Here is a 21,591-nt window from a genome sequence, read left to right as displayed (position 1 = left end):
CATCTTGCAAAAGTTTTGCAAGTATTTATTACTATTACTGTATTAGTACAATCATGGGTTTTGCTGTAACTCCCCAGTGATGTTACTTAGGGTTCCCTGACCAGGTACTGTAACAAGACGGCAACGTCTGTAGGGCCTTCCCTATCAAAATAATAAATTCTACTACACATGTACTGCTATTGTACAAGTCATGTACATTACACAACAAGGCGGAGACTAACTAACTTGCTCGTACTCGTACTACGGGCTCGTACATGTAGATCTACGAGTCGGGCTCGTAGGGCTCGTGCTTTGTGAAAGCTACATGTAGATGACGTTTGTGTGACGTTTGTGTGACGTTTCTCTGTCGCATAGCAACTAGCAAGCATTTTTGCCTAGAAACGCCCAGCAACAGAACACGTGGTCACGACCGAAGAGCGCGAGTCCAGCTGATCTGACTGGTTCTCGACCTCCGCTGAAGCTCGCTCGCCCTCGTTGAACAAGGGTCCTATCCGTTCTCAATTTTGTGTTGTTTCTGCACGTACTTCTGCACTTGTTTTCTCTTTGGGGTTTTTCATTGCTTGTTTTCCTACCTCTTGGGTGCTTCGGACGCTGGTGAAGATCCTTGCAATCGGATATAATTATTGCAGTTCTTTGGCGGTAGGTGGATATTGAAGTTTTCTGTCCCGCAGCTCGCCTGTAGCTGTAAATGCAGTGGCCTTGTTTCATTCATTCTCCGTGATTGGTCACTGCATTGTTTTGTTCGTGTGCGCTGAAAACCTCGCCCCTGCACTGGCAGAATATTCTTTGGACTAAGAAGAAGGAGTTATGCCTGTTCGTGAAGATACTCGCCCACGCGCGGTCTCGCCGAGCACCCGCGGTGTAAATGGAAAACAGGTACAGTAGACGTAGTGCCACGCGTTGAGCCTTGAACGACTTACGTAACTGACGTTTTGCTGAGCAGTCATTTTTAGTCTAAAATCTTTCTGCATCAGAGCGATTCATACTTACTTACTTACTTGTAGCTTTGGCATTGTTCTCTCTGATTGTAGGCTACTGAAGAGCAAAAGAGAATGGCTGAGTTAATTGCGAACGAAGCAGTTCCCGACTTGCTGGAACGGGCTCGCCGAGTTATGGAAGTTACGAATTGCAGTGAAGATGTCGCATTGTTGGCTCTTCATGAGTTCCATTTCGACGCTGAACTTGCCGTGGACAATGTTTTGTCTACTCCGAAGGTTAGAAACAGCCTCGCACTGATACTATGTAAATTGTATGAACTGTAGATCATTGCTGTTGCTCGTGCTTCCTGAGGAAGTGCCAAACAGAGATTCTTATCAAGTTGATTGTTTATTCAAAAAAATACTCCCGATTTTTGCCCAAATTTTGCTTGAGCTTTTCTTTCAACTAGATTAGCTATAATCGCAAGTACGCTTATTAATTTTAATGATGGACATCAAAGGTGTGTTCGTGTGAGACTCCCTCAGACACTCTCGGCAAGCAAGTCTGAAAGCTAGATTTGAAATGGAGCGTATGAATTTTTGCAAGGAGCTCATCGTGACGTCAGGACAGTGAGTGCAATTCAATGTGTGCTCACAAGCTGCAGTGCCAGCAGGATTATGAGACACTTACTGAGTATAGTTGGTTGGGATCGTGAGCCGAGAGAATTTATTCCTGGACAGCTCTCACCAAGAGAGAGAGTCTTATTGTCCTTGGACCACTGGAGCAGACTGTTGATCAGCTTTGCACCGAAGAACACTTCTTTGGAATGCACACATCAACTGCAGAGGCTAGGGTCTGTCTGTGCATCATTGCTGCAGTTAATGAACATCGCTGCGTGAATGTTGTCAGCAGTGACGTTCCATTTGGGAACTGTCTAGCAGAGGCACCAAGGAGATTGATCTGCCACTTCTCGGTCACACCATCTACTGTACACTAACGTCGTTGTTGCGACGTGGGTGGTTGTGTCGGCGAGAACACGCCTGAGCAGCCCGGTCAGCGTCTTCCCAATAGTGCTGAGAGCTCGACATGCTGCGAGGTACAGCGTACTCTGGAACGCCAATATCTGCGCACGCAACATGCAGCTGATCAGGAGTGCCGGACACATTGAAGAGGTTGACTATGTGAGGCCTGCAGGAAGGAAACTCAGAGCTGCTGAGCATGGCTGCTTGAGATACTCGCTGCAGTGTGAATAAAGCGTTTTGCAAGCCGTACGAACAAGTCACGATGGTCCGGGTTCCGTGGAGTTCAGTTTGCCCTCCCCCCCCCCCCCTCCCCCTACCAGCACCCCAACGATGCGACCGCTAAGACGGACTCTTCTCTCCTGTGTAGAGCGGCCTATGCTTGGTTGGCCAATGCGGCAATGTTTGACGAGAACAAAATCTCCATTGCGAACTTTTCATCTTCATTCAGGTGGTCCCCGCATTCTACGACGTGTTGCCAAAGCTCTGTTGTGTACTGCTGTACATCTCTGCTGTACACAACTCATTGTGCTCATTCAGTTCCGTATATGTACTTGTGTAAACGCTCTGAAATGTTGACTGGGAAGAGCCTGAACCTTGTTATTTTCTTGAATGTGATCAGCACCTGTTGTTTCAATTATTCAGCCGTAGTCCCTTCTGCACGTTGCACAACTTGTTTGTCTGCATAGTGTTATCATGTTGCTACGTGTGTATTGTGCTTTTGTGTGTAGGACGAGTGGGAATGGACTACAACAGCGAAAAACAAGAAAACACCAAAGAGTGAAAGCAGCAGCTCATCTGGGCGTCGTGGTGGTGGAATGTCAGCTAGTCACAGTGGCAACACAAGGAGCGGATACCGCTGTGAGTGATAGCACTAAAGGCAGCATGTTCATTGCAAGTAGTGGTGAAATGGTTCTCATGTTTCCAGAGTATCTCTAGCTATAATGCCCATTTTGGCAAAGTACAGATGAGTCACTGTGTGTGTGTGTGTGTGTGTGTGTGTGTGTGTGTGTGTGTGTGTGTGTGTGTGTGTGTGTGTGTGTGTGTGTGTGTGTGTGTGTGTGTGTGTGTGTGTGTGTGTGTGTGTGTGTGTGTGTGTGTGTGTGTGTGTGTGTGTGTGTGTGTGTGTGTGTGTGTGTGTGTGTGTGTGTGTGTGTGTGTGTGTGTGTGTGTGTGTGTGTGTGTGTGTGTGTGTGTGTGTGTGTGTGTGTGTGTGTGTGTGTGTGTGTGTGTGTGTGTGTGTGTGTGTGTGTGTGTGTGTGTGTGTGTGTGTGTGTGTGTGTGTGTGTGTGTGTGTGTGTGTGTGTGTGTGTGTGTGTGTGTGTGTGTGTGTGTGTGTGTGTGTGTGTGTGTGTGTGTGTGTGTGTGTGTGTGTGTGTGTGTGTGTGTGTGTGTGTGTGTGTGTGTGTGTGTGTGTGTGTGTGTGTGTGTGTGTGTGTGTGTGTGTGTGTGTGTGAGGTGTCTGCCCGCATGCGTGTGTGTCTGTGTGTTGATGTCCTTGGAGGTGGATGGGATCAAGATAGATGAAACGGACCCATGAGTAGGGATCTCAGCGCGTGAACTGCGCAGCCAGTCTGCGCAGGTGAGATTTTCGATCCCAAACGCGTCCAGTGCAGAAATCGTGGAAAAGAACATTTTTTCGAAATAAATCAAGTTGAAGAAGACAGTAGAAATGGCTGAATATTGCGTCCAGTAAAGCACTTTCTACGGCCATCTCCAAGCTACCTATCTCCCAGACACTCTCTCAGAGGAACTATGGAGGGTCAAAGAGCACAATCTTTCACTCTTGGACGCAGCGTGAACACCTCTTCTACTGAGCGCGATGTCTTCTCTCTGAGTGATAATGGCGGCGATGTTCGCGATGGCTGATGCACTGAAAATCGAAGTTAGGACAATCTAACCGGAGAAAACGTCTGAATTTGTGACTGAATCCTCTCTGAAGTGGGTTCTTGCCGCATGGCAAATTATAGGAAAATCGACCGGGGCGATATCGCCTTGGCCACGCTGTCCTTCGGCGGGAATTACAAAGTATGTTCGAACATGCGACGAACAACGATGAAGATGACGATTCCGCTAGTGTCCACCGCGTCCGCTAGTGTCGAAAATCGACCGTCGCCATTTTCTGCTGTGTCCGCGAGCTGCACTCAAAACTCGATGACGCAATGTATGCGCAAGCACCCTGCGCACTGCACGCGCTGAGATCCCTACCATGAGTAAAGACTGTACTTGACCTTAACAACTGCGCTGTGCTTTGATTTTGTTTTCCTATCATCTTTTCACCTAGCTGTCTCCCTGCTATCTCTTCTCTCATCTGAGCCGTTTAGCGTAAGGGAAGCTGTAGGCTCGCTTCAACACGAACGTACAATTTTTTTTAGTTAAAAACTTATCTATCTTTTCTGTCTCTGTGTCTCTCTTTTCTATTTTTTCTCTCAGCACGAAATGAAAATACAAGTACTGATGCTACTAGCTCTGAGGGCAGGCAACAGCAACAGCAACAGCAGCAGCCTTGGCGCCCCGGCCGCAATAATGGTGACCGTACAGAGAACAACTCTAAACCAAGTCGCAATGGCAGCGACTTCCGCCAGCGCTCTGATTCGTCCAGAGGCCAGGGCTCCAGCCGGGGCCGTGGCGGCAGCTTTAATAGTCGCGGTGGCATGACCAGATCGTCATCAGGGGGACGGCCGGTCAATGGGCAGTCGACAACAGTGTAAGATGCGATTGGTGGGAAGAATGAGTGTGTGCACACTTGCGCCTGCATGTGTGTTTGCTGGGTGGTGTTTACTACGAAAAGAACAATATGTCCTATAGGGCTCCGAAATGTGACGTCAGGTCGTTGACAACTGGGTAACAACTGGGTACAAACAATGATAGCCTCCCCCAGCAGTGAAGATTTAAAAAATTCCAATGTGCTTGTATGGAATAAACTAGGTACTCGCACAAAGTATCCAAATATCTCTTCTCCTTTGGGGAGCTTCATCCTCCTGTTTTGTAATCTCTGATTTGTGTGTTCTCTCCAGCCATGTCTGATCTTGCAATGGGCCCTATGTTATGTTGCTGGCCGATGACTACAGTTATGAACGTTATCTGATGACTTGCTCCTTCACTTCCTTGCTCTTCTTCCTGCAGACCTAAAAAATCAGAAACTCGTGAAAGCGAAGCAGTTGAAAAGGAGGCCCCGTGCGTGTCAGAAATCAAATTAGAGGAATTGGCAAAGTAAGTGCTCCCCTGTCACTTTGAGCTCGTGTTGGACTGCATGCTCCCGCATGTTATGGGTTGTCCATGGTCATCATAGCTTGGCAAGGCCAGGCTATAACCGATTTATTTTATTCTATTTATTTATTCCAATCGCATAGCATATGCGAGCAACACTATTATGGGGAGCAACCCCAGAGATGAAGGCGATACCGAGCCATGGCAAAATTACTAAAAGAAAAATGAACAGGGTGCAGAGCAGAGTTCAGCTACGAAGTGAGATAATTGGTTATTACCGTAATGTCGCGTATAAAAGCAGGTGCTTACGGCCGTATAAGCCAATGTCACTGCTAGGCTTCTATTCAAACCACGTATCTCTAAACCAGCCTTATGTGCTGACAGTGTGTCTTAAAAATCAGGCTTGCATTCAAAACAGGCTTCTATACAAGGCAGGCTTTTATACAGGACACTACAGTACATTTGTGTTGTGTATGCCTGTGTTCTTGTCTGCTATTGCTTTCAATACATGTGCCACTTTGGTCGGGTTCGTTTCTTGCTTTTGTACAGGGAGCTGCCCGCGCCACAGACACCGGTACCCGAGGACGACAAACCAGTAATAGATTTAGTAAACATGCCCACGCATGTTGTTGTCGTCCATGACGACACGGATAATTCAAAATGCTTTGGCACTTTCCCCAAAAATACGCCCATGCCACCTCTGGGAGTGTGTCGCATTCGGAGATCATCGGTACGTACCTAGTCCCATTCCCTTGCATGCAATAATTGTACTTCAAAGTATATGTAACTTTAAAAATGTCAGTTTCGGTGTGCTGGGTGAGATTTAACCCAAATGCATCTTTGGTGCCCCGGACTTGCACAGCCCCTGATGCCCTGCAAGTGGTACGAATATTGCTGGACTCACACGTGTACAGAAACAATCCAGAGTGCCTATTTCGCACTTTGGGTTGGATTTTCACCTGCTCCAACTGCAGATGGTGATGGCCACATCATTTGTTTTCTTGTGCCGTGCCTTAGAAGCGTGAACCGCTGTTTTGAGTCCTGCAGCGGGTTGTGTTTTGTTTTCGTTAGCGTCAGTGCAGGCTGTGCAGGCTCCTTGCATACAACTATACATATGCGCTGTATTTACTGCAAATGGCCAATGTGCAGTCCAAGGTATCTCAATTAATTGGTGGCACAACTGGTCCGCTGTTCGCAACATGAATGCTGGCCTGTCACTGATCTTGGCGTTAGCTCACGATGCTCTGACTATTTTAGAACTCTTCCAGGCTTCCATTCTCTTTTGTATTATTAATTTTGTGTTTCTCAACGCAATTGTGTAGGCGATGGTGACATGGATGTGCGAACTTTACTTGCTTTCTCTTACTGTTGGATTTGATTTGGTTGTTTGCCTTTTCTGTGTGATGTTGCAGATCCCCCAAGAACCAGTCGTTATGCCCGCGTTGCCGTCAACTTCTGCTTGTGGTCTTCAGTTTATGGAGCCGCATGCGTACGGCGTGGCTGGACGGCAAATGGTTAGGCTCGGTGCTTGTGGTACACGTCGGTTTAATTCTCCAACTAGCTTGTGTGTGTGTGTGCGTTCGTGCCTGGGTGGGTGGGTGGGTGCGTTAGTGTGTGTTGCGTGTGCGTGCGTGTGTGTGCATGTGTGTGTGTGTGTGTGTGCAGGGGTACCTGCAGTTAGATCCCGGGACGGATACCCTGATGCCGTCAATCCTTTTTCTGCACCTTGTCTTCACCCACTTACTGAGGTGTGGTGAGCCCGTAAGTGGGATCATTTCAAGTCCACCCTAGTTTGGGGATTTCAGGGGGTGTCGGCCGCTGGGTGGTTCAATGGCCAATTGAGTCATCTTTCCAAGATTCCTTTTGAGTCTCTCTCCCCTCTCCCGGGGAGACCCACGTGACCAGTTTTGGCAGTGAGCAAGTACAAGTACAAGTACAAGTGTGTGTGTGTGCATGTATGTGTGTGCATGTGTGTGTGTGCATGTGTGTGTGCATGTGTGGGTGTGTGTGTGTGCTTGTGTGTGTGTGTGTGTGAAATATCTCCAGACATGCCTGGTTAGCACTGCACTATCTTTGTCGCTTCGCCTATTCTGATTCTGCTACATGTAGCACCAGGAATAAACTATAATTTTGCTTCTTCTTTTGTCTCTGCTGTTGCCCTTCAGCCAACTTCTCCGACAGTTTCAGATGCGTAAGTAGCATGTTCATTAGTCTCTTTACTTCTATTGTTGGCACTGGAAAGAATGTTTTGTGACATTGGTTGTAGCTCTTTCCCCTTAGATGAAGAAGTCTCTCTCTCTCTCTTTAATTTAATTTGATTTTGCCTGTATTTCATCTGGTGATAAGGCATGAAGTTCTACTAGTGAAAACTTTCGGGATGCTCAAGAGCCTGAAGCGTGTCCTTCTCAGTATGATTTCACTCTCTTCTTTTTCCTGTTGTTGTTCCCTTGTTCAGCGGTTGTGGTGGCTCATCCTCCTCGCCTGTGTCTGCAATGAGTGACCAGCTAAGCTCACCTCGTCTGAATAGACATTCACGTGGCCACTCGCGAACTCACTCCAGTGCATCCAGCACCGGTGGTGTGCTCGATACTCAGGTGAGTCAGATTTGGCGGCACGTGTGTGTGTGTGTGTCTGGGTGTGTCACTGCAGTGGTATGTGCAGTCGATTCCCAATCGAGAGGTTGCGGGTTCAATTCCCGACGATTATGGTCGCACACGTCTTTCTTCTCTTTCTCATTCTCCTAGCTCTTCTTTCATTCTCCTGGATGGTTACCAACAGCCAGTGTATGCCGGAGTATGTGGTGTGGCGTGTGTGTAAAAAATATTAAAAAAGGAAAGAAAAAATGGAAAATGGAAAAAACGAAAAATAGGGATTGACTGGCCAGAAAAAGCCACTTCAATCAGCTGTGTGGTGGATGCCAGGCTAAATTAGTGGCGGTCAATTCATCAGCCTTGCAAGCTGTTGAATGGTGTAATCCCAGCACACGTTGCTATGTCTAACATAGCTGTGCGCTATCATCGCTTCCGTGATGGGCAGGTCTGAGGTGTGTCACTGTGTGTGTCACCTGTACTGTACTGTGCTCGTGCGTGCATGTAGTCTGCCTCTTCAAGTGTTGGCAGATGCACCGTCTGTGACATATGCTTGTATTGGCACTGCACACGCACGTGCGTGCGCATACATACACACATACATGCATACGTACATACATACATACATACATACATACATACATACATACATACACACACACACACACAAAGAGAGAGACAGACAGAGAGAGAGAGAGAGAATTTGTACTTTGTCTCCGAAATGTGTTCACATCAGAGCTCAATTGTTCTCCTAGATTTCACAACTCAGGGGTGGCGATCAATGATAGGTTACTTAGTCTGTAATGGTCGCATCCTCTTTTATCTGCATTAATGTTGTTCATGTACTAAAGAAGTTGGTGTGTGTGTGCACATTCTTACGTGTGAGATATAAAAGTCGTCAGGACTTGACTTTCCACGCCCGATTCGGCTCATGACTTGAACCATCGTTCCCTTTTGGCCCTGCTATCATCCTGGGATAGACATATCGAATTGTCTCGTCTGGATAGCCTCGCAAATCGTTTTTTTTCCATTATTTTTCTTGTCCAGGGTGTTTTAGGTTATATTTGCTGATTCTCTTCATAACCCTGTATTCAGCACATAACATCAAGGGGCAAGGCTAGATTGTTAGAACTCTGAGTTTCATGCTATGCAGTCGCCAGGCAACATTTATTCCGTAGATTTTTGTGTACTAGTGACTGGCTAGTGACTGGTGCGTGAGACTCTGAGTTGCAATAGAATTCTGCTCCACGTTACTTGTAAGGAAGCTCTGCCTTTCCGGACATTGAGCACTCTGTGCGCAGAGAGGACTTAACCTACGTTGTATTATTCTGTGTGTATGCAGCAGGCACCTGTGCTGGCCCACTACTCCGCAGATGATGTTGCTAATGCCGCCGCTGCCGCACGCCAGCCTCCCGTGCAGGACCATCCGGCCGCTGCCAGTGGCGTGCTCATGCGCGCAGCCTCGCCACAGCCAGTACCCACTGCTGAAATGCAGACGGAAACTTCGTTCTCCTCGCTGCCAGAGTCTTCTCGGGCCATTCTCCAACAGGCGTCCCTTGCAAACTCGCAGCAGCAGCAGCAGCAACAGCAACACATCCTCATGCAGCAACAACATCAACAGCAACAGCAGCAACAACAACACCATATGCACTCTATGCAACACTCTTCGCAGCAGCAGCAGCAGCACACTGGTATGGCACCTAGTCAGATGCCAGCCCAACCACCGGTAAGTCCGACTGTCGGTTTGTATGGAGATGTCTTTGTACAGATGCAGTGCGCTGCTTGCTCTCGGTCGGTGGACTGGCCGTTTCTACTTCCTCTCTGCCTGTTTGTGATGCATCTTGTGGCGGATATGCCGTCTTTTCCAGGCTAGGTGTGTATCTCCGTATGCTGATACCATAATTTCTTCTCCCTTTCCTTATTATCTCCAGTCGCCCGCTCTCCAGCAGCAGCAGCAGCAGCAACAACAGCAACAACCACAGGTATCAGAACAGGCAGTACAGACTGTGCCAACACCCACATCCGTTCTGCTGCGCAACCCAAGCCAGCACAACACCTCGACCGTCACTGCCGGCGATTCGGCCGCTACGGCTGTGGCCTCGGCCACTGAAGTGGAGTCTGCCGTGGCTACTGCTCCCGAGCACAGCCAAGCAGCTTCGGCGACTGTCGACGCTCCATTCAGCCGGCCACTTCCACCGGGCGTATCCACCGCTAACCCACAGGAGCGCAGTCTGCAGGATGGCAGATCAGCTGCTATCAATGCTGCTGCCTCCTTGGCCTCGGCTCCCGTGGCTGCCGCCGCTGCTGCGTCCACTTCTGAACAACATCAGCCAACCCGCGCACCATCTGGTATGTTGGTGAAAGATTGTGGTGCGAGTGCACGTGCATCTGTTTTGTTTCTTCTCACGATAGTGTGATCTGTTGTGTCACAGGTGTGTGGCTGCTCCCTCTTGTTGGATGGTAGTCATGTAGCGGTGTGTGTGTGTTTGTGTGTGTGTTGCTATAAGAGAAAATCGGCGGGTGCGTATCCAGTGCATTTGCAGATTTGCGTGCTTCTCTTGCGACGGGCGTATACATGGTGCATGGTACATGGTGTGTGTGTCTATGTGTGCCTATGTGTTTGTGTACTTGGGAGCAATAGCACTGCCTGGCTGGTCAGTTTCCAACGGACAATGTTGGTATTTTTCATGCCAGTTGTTATAATCTAGAGTTGTCACAGTCGGTTATTTCTCAAGCCACGCTTGGTTTGATCGGCTGAATGCTGTGTAGGTGACTGTTAGTTGGCTTTGTGTAGATGGGTGTCCAGCCTGTGCAATGTTCAGCATGGTGGCAGTGCATCCTTCTTGTTGGCGGGTGTGCCTGTGTGTGACTTTGCTTTGAACTGGTGTGTCTTGACTGTCACTGGGTTTGGGTGCAATGCTCTAGTTGTTGTTTGTGTCACTGTCACTGCTGCCTATACACACAGGTAACAAGTCTGGCCCTGGTATGTACATGCAGAACCAAGCTGGGTACATGGGACCACATCACTACATGGTAAGCTGTGTGTGTGTGGGGGGGGGGGGGGGGGGGGGGTATGCGCAGGTGTTGGGTCAATGGGGGTTGGTGGGTGTATGGCATTGTGACATTGAGAGATGGGCAAGACTGGTGCCTGATGTCAGAAGTTATGCAGTGTTGGATGAGGTTAATACCTGTTGGGTGACCACCAGGAAGAACCTCTGTGGCTGGAGAAGAGAACTTCTATAGCCATGAGCTCTAGACTTGATGTGAGTGTCAGACGGACAGACTTGCTGCCAGCCTTGCTGGACTGGTCTAAACGTGAGGTGTGATATACACACCGTTCTGTTCAATTTTGTTAGATCAATCCACTCCCCGACAACATTTGGACTGACTTTGATTTATCCAGCATCTCTGAATATATTACTGGGAATGAGTTTCACCTGTATATTTTGTATCCCTGTCGGAACGTTTTGTGTTTTTCTTGCATGCTGCTGTTGGGACCTCACAGTCATGTCATACTATTTCTGGGTTTTCTTTGCGTGTGTGTGTGGTGTGTGTGTGTGTGTGTGTGTGTGTGTGTGTGTGTGTGTGTGTGTGTGTGTGTGTGTGTGTGTGTGTGTGTGTGTGTGTGCATGTTTGTGTGCGTATCTGGTGCACGTATACAGCAGCCTATGATGCAGCCCTACTCCGACTACGACAACGGGCCGCAGTCTAGAGCTCGCATGGTGAGCTGCACAGAAGTACCGAAAGCTAGCTGTTTATACAGTCTTTTCCTTTGTGAGAAGGCACATTTGCCTGTTTGGCTGAACAGCTATATTAAAAGAATAAAAGCGCGGCCGCACCGTATGGTCATGCGCCTTTGCCTTGGATGTCCATCCTGTGATGGTTTCTATACGTTGCTCGGTATGCAGAGAACCAGTATTGTCAAATATATGTGTGCAGGTGGAATGGCTATACGCACTTGTGTTGATTTTTGTTGTTGTGTTGTGTTTGTGCTTTTCCGCGGTACTTGATGATATTGTGATGGGATGGCTTTGTCTTACATGCTGCAAGTGACTCACCAGCGTATTGTTTGTGTCCTGCTGTGTTGTGTTTGCATGGCAGGGTGGCATTCACGAGGGCCCAGTCCAGACTACATACCAAGGCACGAATGGTGAACAGTCTGCCTCCTCCAGTGGGGTGCTGGGTCCTGCACCGACCGGTGCCATGTCTATGATGCAACAGCAGCCCCAGCAGCAGCAACAACAACAGCAGCAGCAACAGCAGCAGCACATCCCCCAGTATTACAGCAACATGTATGGCTTCATGTACCCACCAGTACAATTCCCCACCGGTCCAGTGCCGCACTATGGATTCCAGGTACGCCATGCTTAAGGCCGATTCACAATACAACTTTCTGCGACGCGACACGCGATTTGCGACAGTTGCGACAAGAAACTGCCTGTCGCGAGCTGTCGCAAGCTGTCGCAATGCACCTGTCGCAGAAGTTGAAGAAAGTTCAACTTTTGCGACTTGCGACACGCGACATACACAAATGGAGTACAGTTTCGACCCTGGGTGCACGTGCAGTGTACGTGCAGTGCAGTGCACGTGCATAGTACTACTTGTGCATGAGGATGTCGCAAACATGAAGAATATTGTGAACCGTGTGTCGCTGTCGCAGCTCGTCGCATGCGTCGCAAGTCGCATGTCGCGTCGCAGAAAGTTGTATTGTGAATCGGCCTTTAGCTCTTCTTCCATCTATTTGCCTATCTTTTCCCTCTTATGCTGGCCATCTTTTGTGTATGTGTGTGTATGTGGGGGTGGGGGTGCATGTGCCTTATACGCTTGTGTGCGTTCATCTCTACATGGCTCTGCATGGCTCTCTCTGCTCACACTATCGGTGTTTGGTGTATGTGCTTTACCTGCTGCAGCGTTCTCACCCGTACAGCACTCCACCGTACATTGCTGGACAACACCCGTATTCCGCAGTGGGTCTGCCAGGTCAGTAGAGGTGCTTATTGCGGTCTTCATGACTGGCATTTGTGCGCATGAAATCATGTTCTTGTGCGTATTTTTCCTGTCGTTTCAGGCGCATAGCGTATGAACAAATGCCAACATTTTCAGCACGTTCACGCACACAGAAAAATAGTAGTGTTGAAACGAGCGTATCTATAACTAAAGAGCGAGCCGTTCCACTAACGAGCGAGCTATCGAGCGAGCTAACGAGTTTTCAGTGAGGTGGCGAGGATGATATAAATTTATTTTTGATGATTTTTTTGTTGTTTTCTAAAAAAAAAAATTAAATATTTCATGGTTCTATCATTTTGTGCTTGTATTTCTGATAATATCTGTTCAATGAAACAGGTTCAAGCAGGTTCATTGAAAGAAAAGAACCAAACGATATCAGTCAAGAGAAACAGCTTCTGAAGGCAGGTCTGGCAGTGCTGGCATGTCATATTCCTCTGCAGGATCGAATAGAGGCTTGGGAGCTGGCGTAGAACGTAGCTCGACGGAGTCTACCAGCTTCAAGAGACTAGCATTCATATGTAAGAAGATGAGGGCATCAATCATCTTATGTGAAAGCTGGCACCTCCGTCGGTCCACAACAATGCCCGCAAACGAAAAGACCCGTTCAGACGGCACGGACGTAGCGGGAACGCATAGGTACTTCTTCGCCAGAAGTGCAAGCCGAGGAAACCTGGTGGTGTGTACTGCCCACCACTCGAGTGGGTCGATGCTACGCTTTGCCGGTTTCTCGTTCAAGTACGCAGTGACTTCCGCTATCACAGAATCAGCATTCGTGTCATCCTCACAGCCAAGGAGATCGTCGAGAGCAGAGTGGGCTGGCTTGCGCTTGGTGGGCGGCTCGACCTCGCTGCTACCAGCTATGGTGGCCTCGTGGACGAGTGTCTCCTCAATACTGTCACGCTGCTGTGGTGAATACTTCAGGTCCCTGAAGCGCGGATCCAAGACTGCTGCCAATACGTACAAGCTGTCCGAATGGAGACCGTTGAGATTGAAACGGTGCTCAATGCGGTCATGGAGGCGCTTCTTCAACGACGACACGGCTAGCAGCTCATCATCGCCTTCATCATCGTCACTGTCGTCATCATTGATGCAGGCCGCCTTCAGGCCGGTCAGAAGGGGAAGATACCACGACAATGTGGAGTACTTCTCCCCTCCCAGATGCGTCGTCACGGAATCAACCTTGCGTAGGATAGACAGCAGCTGCTTGGCTGTCTCCCAGCAGGTGGATGGCAGTTCCAGCGTCTTTCTTTCCTTGTCCGTCATGTCTGCAAGCAGCAGTTGGAGGGGCGACTGAAGCTCGACTAGTCTTGCCAACATACGGTAAGAGCTATTCCACCTGGTGGGGCAGTCCTGGATTACCTTCTTTGCCGGTACTATGCCCAGCAGTGCCTGCTTCTCAGCCAGCTGCGTGGTCTTCAGTGCTGAATGTTTCATGTGGCCCACCAAACGGCGACAGCGTGCAAGTAGGTTGCAGAGCTGCTTCTTGTCCAGAGCATCCTTGATGGCATTCTGGAGGCGGTGTGCAGCACATACAAGACTTGCCCATTCCAAGTCTCCCCAGAGAATTCTGCCTGAGGGCACAGAAGACAGAAGGACCAGACGAAAGCAATGTATTAGCCCTTTGTCATATTTAGATTATGTTCAGCAGCCTATAATATACTTGAACAGTGCATGTTGTCATGATGTTGAACTTGAAATGCCAATCAGGAATTTAGCCCCTGCACAACTAATGTTTACCATTGCATCAAATATTCTCCCTCAGTGCACAGTTCACACTTAGTACAAGCCAGTCAATTATAATCAATAAAACAATATTGTCATCATGAATAGAGAACGCTAGCATGCATACTGTGAACTAACCTGCCAGCTCAACGTTCGCTGCTTCATCGTGCACAACCGCTACCACTTTCGAAGTTGGTATAGCAAATCGCGCCACAGCACCCTTGAGCTGCTGGCTGATGTTGATGCCAGTGTGGGATTCGGGAAAGTGGACAGTTTCCAGGACGGCAGACACAAGTTTCCAATTCTCATCAACAAAGTGAGCTGTTGTCGTCGCATACGCTTGAGTGGCCTTGGACGTCCAAATGTCCGTCGTTAACGCAACATAGTCTGCCCTGGCGACTAACCGTTTTACTTCCTGCTCGCCATCATCGTGCTGCTTGCGCAGCAACGATGCTACGTGTGTCGTGGATGGAATCACGTAGCCTGGCTCCAAGAGCTGAAGCAATTCCTTCAACGAATGAGATGCAAACAGATTGAGAAGCAAAACATTCTTGTCAAATCCACTCTTTCCAAACGAGTCGAGTCGTGACAAACATATGTTGCAAGAAGTTGCAAGAACTAACGCACATGTTGTTGAAAACAAGGTTTATCTACTAGTATAATAAGAACTAACGAGTAACGATTCATTCCAAAATTCTGCAAATATTTATCACTAGTGACTATTCAACACATCAAGTCATCAACCACTCGAATCAACAACAACGGTGTCTCACTCTTACCTGTAAAGCTTTGTCTTTGACGAGACTGATCGGTCGACCATCGAGCCAAGGCCAACGTGACAGCACACGAGTTATTTCTCGAGAACGAACGACGGAGCAGGGCTTGGACGTTGGCTTGAGGGAGGCGAACGAATCTAAGCTCAGCTGCTTTGAACTTTCGCCGGAGTTGTTACTGCTGCTCTCGACGGGCTTCACTTCGGACGGGTGCTTCGTGTCCAGATGTCGCTTCAGGGCAGTCGTCGAGCAGCCATTATACGAATACACTATTTTGCAGAGATTGCAAGTGGCCTTATTTTTCGCCGCATCGCGGGAGAAAAACTTCCACACTACTGATCGCGACTTCCGCTCGAAAGGAGAGTTGACAACCGCGTCTCCTTGTGACAAGTCAAGAGATGCGGAAGAAGACATCTCTGTCTGAAGTGAAGCTTCAAAGACAACTGAAGTTCAGATAACTCAGTGTCCAAAGGTAAGGACTTTTATTGGTACAGAGTCAGTACGGGTGATGTGAGTTCACCAGTGTCTGCATGTGCAGCAGGTGCACAAATGTCAACTAGTACTAGACCTACGTGGCTAGCTACCCGCGCGCGCCTTGAACGGTGCACACGAGTAGATTGTCACTGGTGCAGGAGGAAGTCACAGTTGTGGTTGACTACCGGTATGTGTGCACGGTCACTGTACTACTGAGTCAGTGCAGCAAGTCCCCACACGGGCCACAGTCAGTACAGTACAGTGGACTATGTACATGTCTGTGCATGCAGTAGCTAGCTACCCGCGCGCGGGATTAGATTGTAGGTAACACTTTGTAACAGTGCCCGTGTAAACACTCTTGCCAACTGAGTCTTGCAGCAAGAAGTCACTGCGTGCATGCAGTGCAAGCATCAATGCAGCACCACTGCAGTGCGAATGGCTTTCACTTTTACGCGCGACAGGATTATGTAGACCTAGTTGACTACTACTAGTACTAGGACTAGGACTTGTGTGCGTGACCCGCATTGCAAGTGGTGCAGCAGGAGCAAAATCTACTTGCTAGTTTGAGTTTGAGCGCGACTCTGTGTACATGTTGTGGTTCAAGCATGGTTGGTGCATGCAGTGTAGACTGCATGTACCACGGTACCGGTACATCTACTAGCACATGTGATATGAGTTGCAGTGTGACTGCACTGTGTAGTGCAGACCTCGACCTACCTGTCGACATGACTGTCATGCATGCACTGACTGTCGATCTAGTGGGTACACCGTACGGTATACGGTGCTCGTTAGTGCAAACGAGCTGATCGTGTAAACGAGCCGAGTTTCTGGCGAGCGAGCTAACGAGTATCCGGTGAGATCGTTTCAACACTAAAAAATAGTACTTTTATAATCATGCAACTCGCATCATGGTATTTTGTAACAGCTCGAGTGTGCCTTAGGGCCTGGTCAGACTGCGGCAAAATCGAAATAATCCTAGGATTATAATCCGAATCTCCATAGTAACTTGCCGCCAGAGCGGCAAAAGCGAGAGTTGACGCTCCAAAAAAAAAGCAAGAACGGGCCACGCTTTTCCGCTCCAAACAGGATTTGACGCTGATACGCCATTGACGCTGATAATCACTGATTTTTTCATCTCGATATCGAGGAGCTAATTGGCCACGGACAACAACAAAACTCATAAGGATGGTTGCAAGGATTGCACTGAAGGTGTTGGCCATCCCCAAGGTGAAGGAATTTGACGTCGTTCGTGGAGATTACCACTTGACGCTCGAAATGAAGTTTGAATTTTCACTCTCCCCACATGTGTAGAGTGATCGCGATTCAAATTCTGGACGCTGTTCTGTTTTCGTCAGGCAACCAAAATTTGCCGCAGTCTGACCAGGCCCTTAGGGCCATGCATGAATTGCAAACGAATCACGTGCCAGCTATGAACACAGGCGTAGCCTGTTTTAAACTGTCATCTAACCCTCTGATATACATGTACGGGATGAAGCGAGGGGAGGGGGGGGGGGGGTGAGAGATCAACAGCACTATCTACTTGACTACCGTATTTTCCGGGGTATAAGCCGCACCCCCCCCCCCTTTTTGAGGCAAAATATTGACTAAAAGTTGGTATTCGGAGTACTGTATAAGCAGAAATATTCGTCTGGAATTTAATTTCGTCTTTTTCGTCCAAGGAGCTTTTGGACTAAATTTAATGTAGGACGAATATCGATTTGTCCAGCTTTTCTATACACTCTTATGATCCATGGACGAAGTTTTCAACCGGATGAACTCCTTTTCTTTGGAGTTGGACGAAATTATTGGCCGACGAAATTTTCTGCCTCTACAGTATAAGCCGCACCCACAAACCAAGATTTTTCACACTCATTGACAAATGGCCTTTCTACAAATTTATTATGGTTATGGAGCTAAATACCATGTTAGATCAGATTATGAAGTGTTAGTGCACCACAGGTTGCTGCAGAGATGTTGGTGTAGTGCTGTATTGACTACAGATCACTCCATGTCATCTGCACTATATTCAGTCTCGCTGCCACTGATGTTGATCAGCAACACAGGCGCGAAGCTGAGTCGAATGACATGTCACATGACGTCAGCATGCATACTGATGTATGCTAAGCATTCATTCGCGCAAGCATATTCGGTGTATAAGCCGCAGGGGCGATTTTGGTCCGATTTTTAGCGGAAAAAAGTGCGGCTTATACGCCGGAAAATACGGTATGTTGTTGTCGTTGTTGTTGCAGGGTATGATGAGGAAGCAAGCGGCTACCCTGGTAATGCCGGCCAAGGTGGACAGGTGAAAGCTGGTAGCACCAACACTGGTGAGTACTAATCTTACTCCTTGTAATCTTTTTGTCTTGCTAGGTCAGTGTAAGAACAGAACTAAATATTGCGACAGCTTTCGGCCATATTTTCTATTCATTGCATTCCCAACTCATCACAACCACGCGCTCTTCAGCCGAACCATACAGACACCAGCAAGGACACTTCCGTTGAGAGATAATATTATCTCTCAACGGAAGTGTCCTTGCTGGTGTCTGTATGGTTGGGCTGAAGAGCGCGTGGTTGTGATGAGTTGGGAATGCAATGAAGTGTAAGAACAGTACTGCTTCATCTCACCTGGGATCTGATTACTTCTGCAGTGCTAGCCAGTTAAGCTCGGCCTCCTTGGAAAGCTTTAGGATGTTGGAGGCTGCTTGACTCGGGTATTGGAAAGATGCGACCATAGTGTGTATGCGTGTGTGCGTGTGTGTGTGTTGGGGGGGGGGGGGGGGGTCACTGGTCAGCACTGTACCTGAGCCTGTCTGTTAGTCCTGCTGCCGGGTCTCTCTGCATTGTCGTGATGACTGTTCTCGCTTTGCCCCTGCCTATCTTCTCTCCAGCAGCCATGACGTCGGTGAGCTCTGCATCTGTAAGCACTGACTCCTTCAAGGGTCAAGTAAGTCCCACTGATCTGTGTGTGTGTTTCTGTGTGTTTACTTCGAAGTAGAATAGTGCACATACACTCCACACCGGATCGTTCTGAATGTACCATACTTGTATGAACTTGGCAGAGTTGTGTGCAGATAGCGTTCGCCTTGCACCATTACACCCATGCTCTATAAAAGGTTTGGAAGTGATGTCAGAAGTCCACAACAAAAACGACTTCTGGGTCGAACTGAGTCCACTTTGCCCACAGAGACATACAGAACAGTAAAAGTTGTCAAGGCGGCCATTCTGATTAGACGACCGCCTGCCCCAGACACCACTGCAACTAGGACCAAGGGGTATTATTTCCAGTCGAATGACCCTGGATAAGACGACCACCTGTGCACGGGGACTACTCCTATAAAGTCCCTTGAGCGGTCGCCTTAGACAAGTGCCACCGTATGTGGTGGGTGGGGCCCCTCGTGGCGCGTGCACGTGTGAAGTTTTCCATATCGAGAGTGGGTCCCAGGCCGTTTACTACTGGCGAATGTGGAAGTACATGTATTTCACTTTGGATTGCAGTGTCGTGTGCCTGATGACTTCAGAGCTTTGCAGAGATTGTGATGCTGAGCACCACGACTGCTTCCACGCATACACATTGGAAAGCATCTATGCACGCTCTGTGAGTACAAGGATGTATGCCAAGGGCTCCAATTCAAAACGAGATAAAGACCAAAACCGGAGCTTTTGCGTTTTTTTGTCACGAAATAATTCGTTTTCGCCCCACGGACGTCTGTGTTTCGGCTTTACGGGTCAAAACGCAATACATCCCAGTCAAAATGATGCCTGAAGTTTGTGTTCTTCTGCAAAACGTGATAAAAGCCACTGATGCTGCAGTGCAGACCGAAAAAGGAAAAATGCACTTCCTGAAATTTCCACAAAATAGATTTATCTTGTTTTGAATTCGAGTCCTTCATGTCTTCCTTGTTTGTTTCTCTGTATTCTGTCTCTGGGTGTGTGTTGTGCAGAACTTTGAGACGAAGAGCATCTACGGCGTTGGCTCCGGCCCCTACAGCCTGCCCGCTGGCGTGCAGCAGACCTACATGCACAACAACGCTGGCAACCCGGCCGCTGCAGCCGCCGCCATGATGGGCCGCAACATGGCACCACCACAGGTGCAGCCGGGAACGGCCACCCACTATTCCCAACACGGCGCCATGCACCCAGGCATGATGGACAGCATGCAGCAACAGCAGCAGCAGCAACAACAGCAACAGCAGCAGCAGCAGTCGGTGCGCACTACTGGCTCGCAAGGTGGCATGGCCAGCTCAAACAAGCACCATCAGAACAACAGCAAATACACTGCCAATCACGCACAGTACTCCGCTAACAACTGGTAAACCATGTATCTGCTGCCCCATATGCTGCTTTGACTGTTCAGCTGAATCTTTTCTTTCCTTTGGAATACTAGCCATGAGATTGCGGAGCCGTCCCCGAGCCCGTTTTTTCTTGTCTTTGCTCCTTCCTTCGGTGCGGTTCCACCAGCACGCGCCTATCTGTCTGTGCCCGGCCATGTGTTTGTGGCGCACTGCATATACAGTGACTTTATGGTTGCTATGGCATCGTGTCTATCCTGCCTGCACTCGCTTGTGTGTGTGTGTGTGTGTGTATCCAAGATCCAATGCTGTATTGTTACGCCCTTATCATCCAGCAATACAGGTGATGCGAATAGTGAGGATGATGACAATGGTCCCCGTTCTTCCCCTAACAGCCCCCGTTCTGTTACACCGGTATTAGCTGATGCATACTGCTGTACAAGGCCACCGTGCTAACACACATTCTATTGTTGATTGCTACTACTGCTTTGAGTTTCCTTCTTTTTTGCCATATGAGAATGTGTGTGTGTGCGTGTATGTGTCAGTGTGTGCCTGCGCGCGTGAGGTGCGTGTGGTTTGCTGTGGTTTGCTGTGGTTGGTAGAAGTGGCGCATGCTCTTCTTCCCCAGCTGTTTGTTTCTGAGTTTATTTAGGGCCGCTCCCGTGATACTTTATATCCCTTTCGTAGCCGCTTTCGTATTGACAGGCTGTCTGCTTGGCGTGTGGTTAGTGATCATCCTTTTGGTATTGTCTATATCTATATTTCTCTGCTTCCATTCGAACTGTCCCGCTGTTCTGTTCTTCTTGACTGTGCTGGCATACTCGGCTGTAATTTATTGTCCTATCTGAAGCTCTATGGCGTACCAAAAAGAAATCCTTGCAATAGAAAGAAAGAAAGAGAAAGATCAGCCTCTGACAGAATTTCCGTTTGCTTGTGTGTGTGTGTGTGTGTGTGTGTGTGTGTGTGTGTGTGTGTGTGTGTGTGTGTGTGTGTGTGTGTGTGGACGGATACCCTGATGCCGTCAATCCTTTTTTCTGCACCTTGTCCTCACCCACTTACTGAGGTGTGGTGAGCCCATAAGTGGGATGATTTCAAGTCCACCCTACAGTCCATTTCAAAACTATAGACGCGTACCTAGGCAAAAACCGTTATGCCAGCATCTATACCACATAAAATCTGTGATCACTTTGTGCATAATTTTTTCCAAATTGGACGTCTGTTATCCAATCGTTTAGAAACTATAATTATGAGAGTAATTGTGGAGCGGACCTGAGCAATATTCCTAAAACTATTCTCAAAAAGTTCCAGCCAAATTTGAAATATTTCAAAAACCCTACGCGTCTATAGTTTTGAAATGGACTGTAGTTTGGGGATTGCAGGGGGTGTCGGCCGTTGGGCGGTTCAATCAGGGAGTCGTAAAATAATAATATATACCCGTACTTCCGCACATATAAGCGCACGTGCTTATGTCCGGACATAAGCGCACCCCCCCCCCCCCCCCAATTATAAGCGCATGGGCTTACATGTATATGTGAACACTATTGGTGAAGCATCCGGGAGCTGGATAAACTGCTAATAATAAGCATTGTGA

General features: G+C 48.4%; 2 protein-coding genes across 4 annotated transcripts; one reads left to right on the top strand and one right to left on the bottom strand.

The window, feature by feature from the left end:
• The first annotated feature begins 495 nt into the window (after nt 1-495).
• Nucleotides 496-20,920, top strand: LOC135810124 (uncharacterized). Of its 3 annotated transcripts, none has more exons than XM_065323589.1 (19): nt 496-639; nt 779-876; nt 1,032-1,214; nt 2,669-2,798; nt 4,371-4,644; nt 5,064-5,150; nt 5,697-5,877; nt 6,560-6,661; nt 7,313-7,338; nt 7,603-7,741; nt 9,081-9,461; nt 9,667-10,084; nt 10,701-10,768; nt 11,398-11,457; nt 11,837-12,091; nt 12,646-12,715; nt 17,961-18,038; nt 18,600-18,655; nt 19,653-20,920. In XM_065323589.1, exons 2-19 carry the CDS (start codon nt 808-810, stop codon nt 20,022-20,024), a joined length of 2,949 nt encoding a protein of 982 aa, XP_065179661.1. In that variant the 5' UTR covers nt 496-639; nt 779-807; the 3' UTR covers nt 20,025-20,920. The 3 variants fall into 3 exon arrangements, with proteins under 3 accessions (XP_065179661.1, XP_065179662.1, XP_065179660.1); XM_065323590.1 differs by having other exon boundaries at nt 9,078-9,461; nt 18,603-18,655; XM_065323588.1 differs by having other exon boundaries at nt 9,078-9,461.
• Nucleotides 13,118-15,725, bottom strand: LOC135810980 (E3 SUMO-protein ligase ZBED1-like). The gene is made up of 3 exons (XM_065324349.1): nt 15,244-15,725; nt 14,603-14,972; nt 13,118-14,313 (listed from the first exon to the last, which is right to left on the bottom strand). The coding sequence occupies exons 1-3, from the start codon at nt 15,649-15,651 to the stop codon at nt 13,118-13,120; spliced, it is 1,974 nt and encodes a 657-aa protein (XP_065180421.1). The 5' UTR covers nt 15,652-15,725.
• Nucleotides 20,921-21,591: the final 671 nt, after the last annotated feature.

Source organism: Sycon ciliatum, chromosome 2 (genome assembly GCF_964019385.1).
Source record: "Sycon ciliatum chromosome 2, ocSycCili1.1, whole genome shotgun sequence".
Taxonomy (NCBI): Eukaryota; Metazoa; Porifera; class Calcarea; order Leucosolenida; family Sycettidae; genus Sycon; species Sycon ciliatum.
The sequence above is the reverse complement of the archived record's forward strand: the minus strand, read 5'-3'. Positions and strand labels throughout refer to the sequence as shown.

What these genes read in the sequence shown, in the direction of transcription:
- LOC135810124 (XM_065323588.1), top strand. Translation starts at nt 808, where the DNA reads ATGCCTGTTCGTGAAGATACTCGCCCACGCGCGGTCTCGCCGAGCACC. An exon ending in ATGTTTTGTCTACTCCGAAG is followed by an intron (nt 1,215 to 2,668) that starts GTTAGAAACAGC and finishes TTTTGTGTGTAG; the next exon opens with GACGAGTGGGAATGGACTAC. An exon ending in TCTCCGACAGTTTCAGATGC is followed by an intron (nt 7,339 to 7,602) that starts GTAAGTAGCATG and finishes TCCCTTGTTCAG; the next exon opens with CGGTTGTGGTGGCTCATCCT.
- LOC135810980 (XM_065324349.1), bottom strand. Translation starts at nt 15,651, where the DNA reads ATGTCTTCTTCCGCATCTCTTGACTTGTCACAAGGAGACGCGGTTGTC. An exon ending in TCAAAGACAAAGCTTTACAG is followed by an intron (nt 14,973 to 15,243) that starts GTAAGAGTGAGA and finishes CATTCGTTGAAG; the next exon opens with GAATTGCTTCAGCTCTTGGA. An exon ending in AGCGAACGTTGAGCTGGCAG is followed by an intron (nt 14,314 to 14,602) that starts GTTAGTTCACAG and finishes CTGTGCCCTCAG; the next exon opens with GCAGAATTCTCTGGGGAGAC.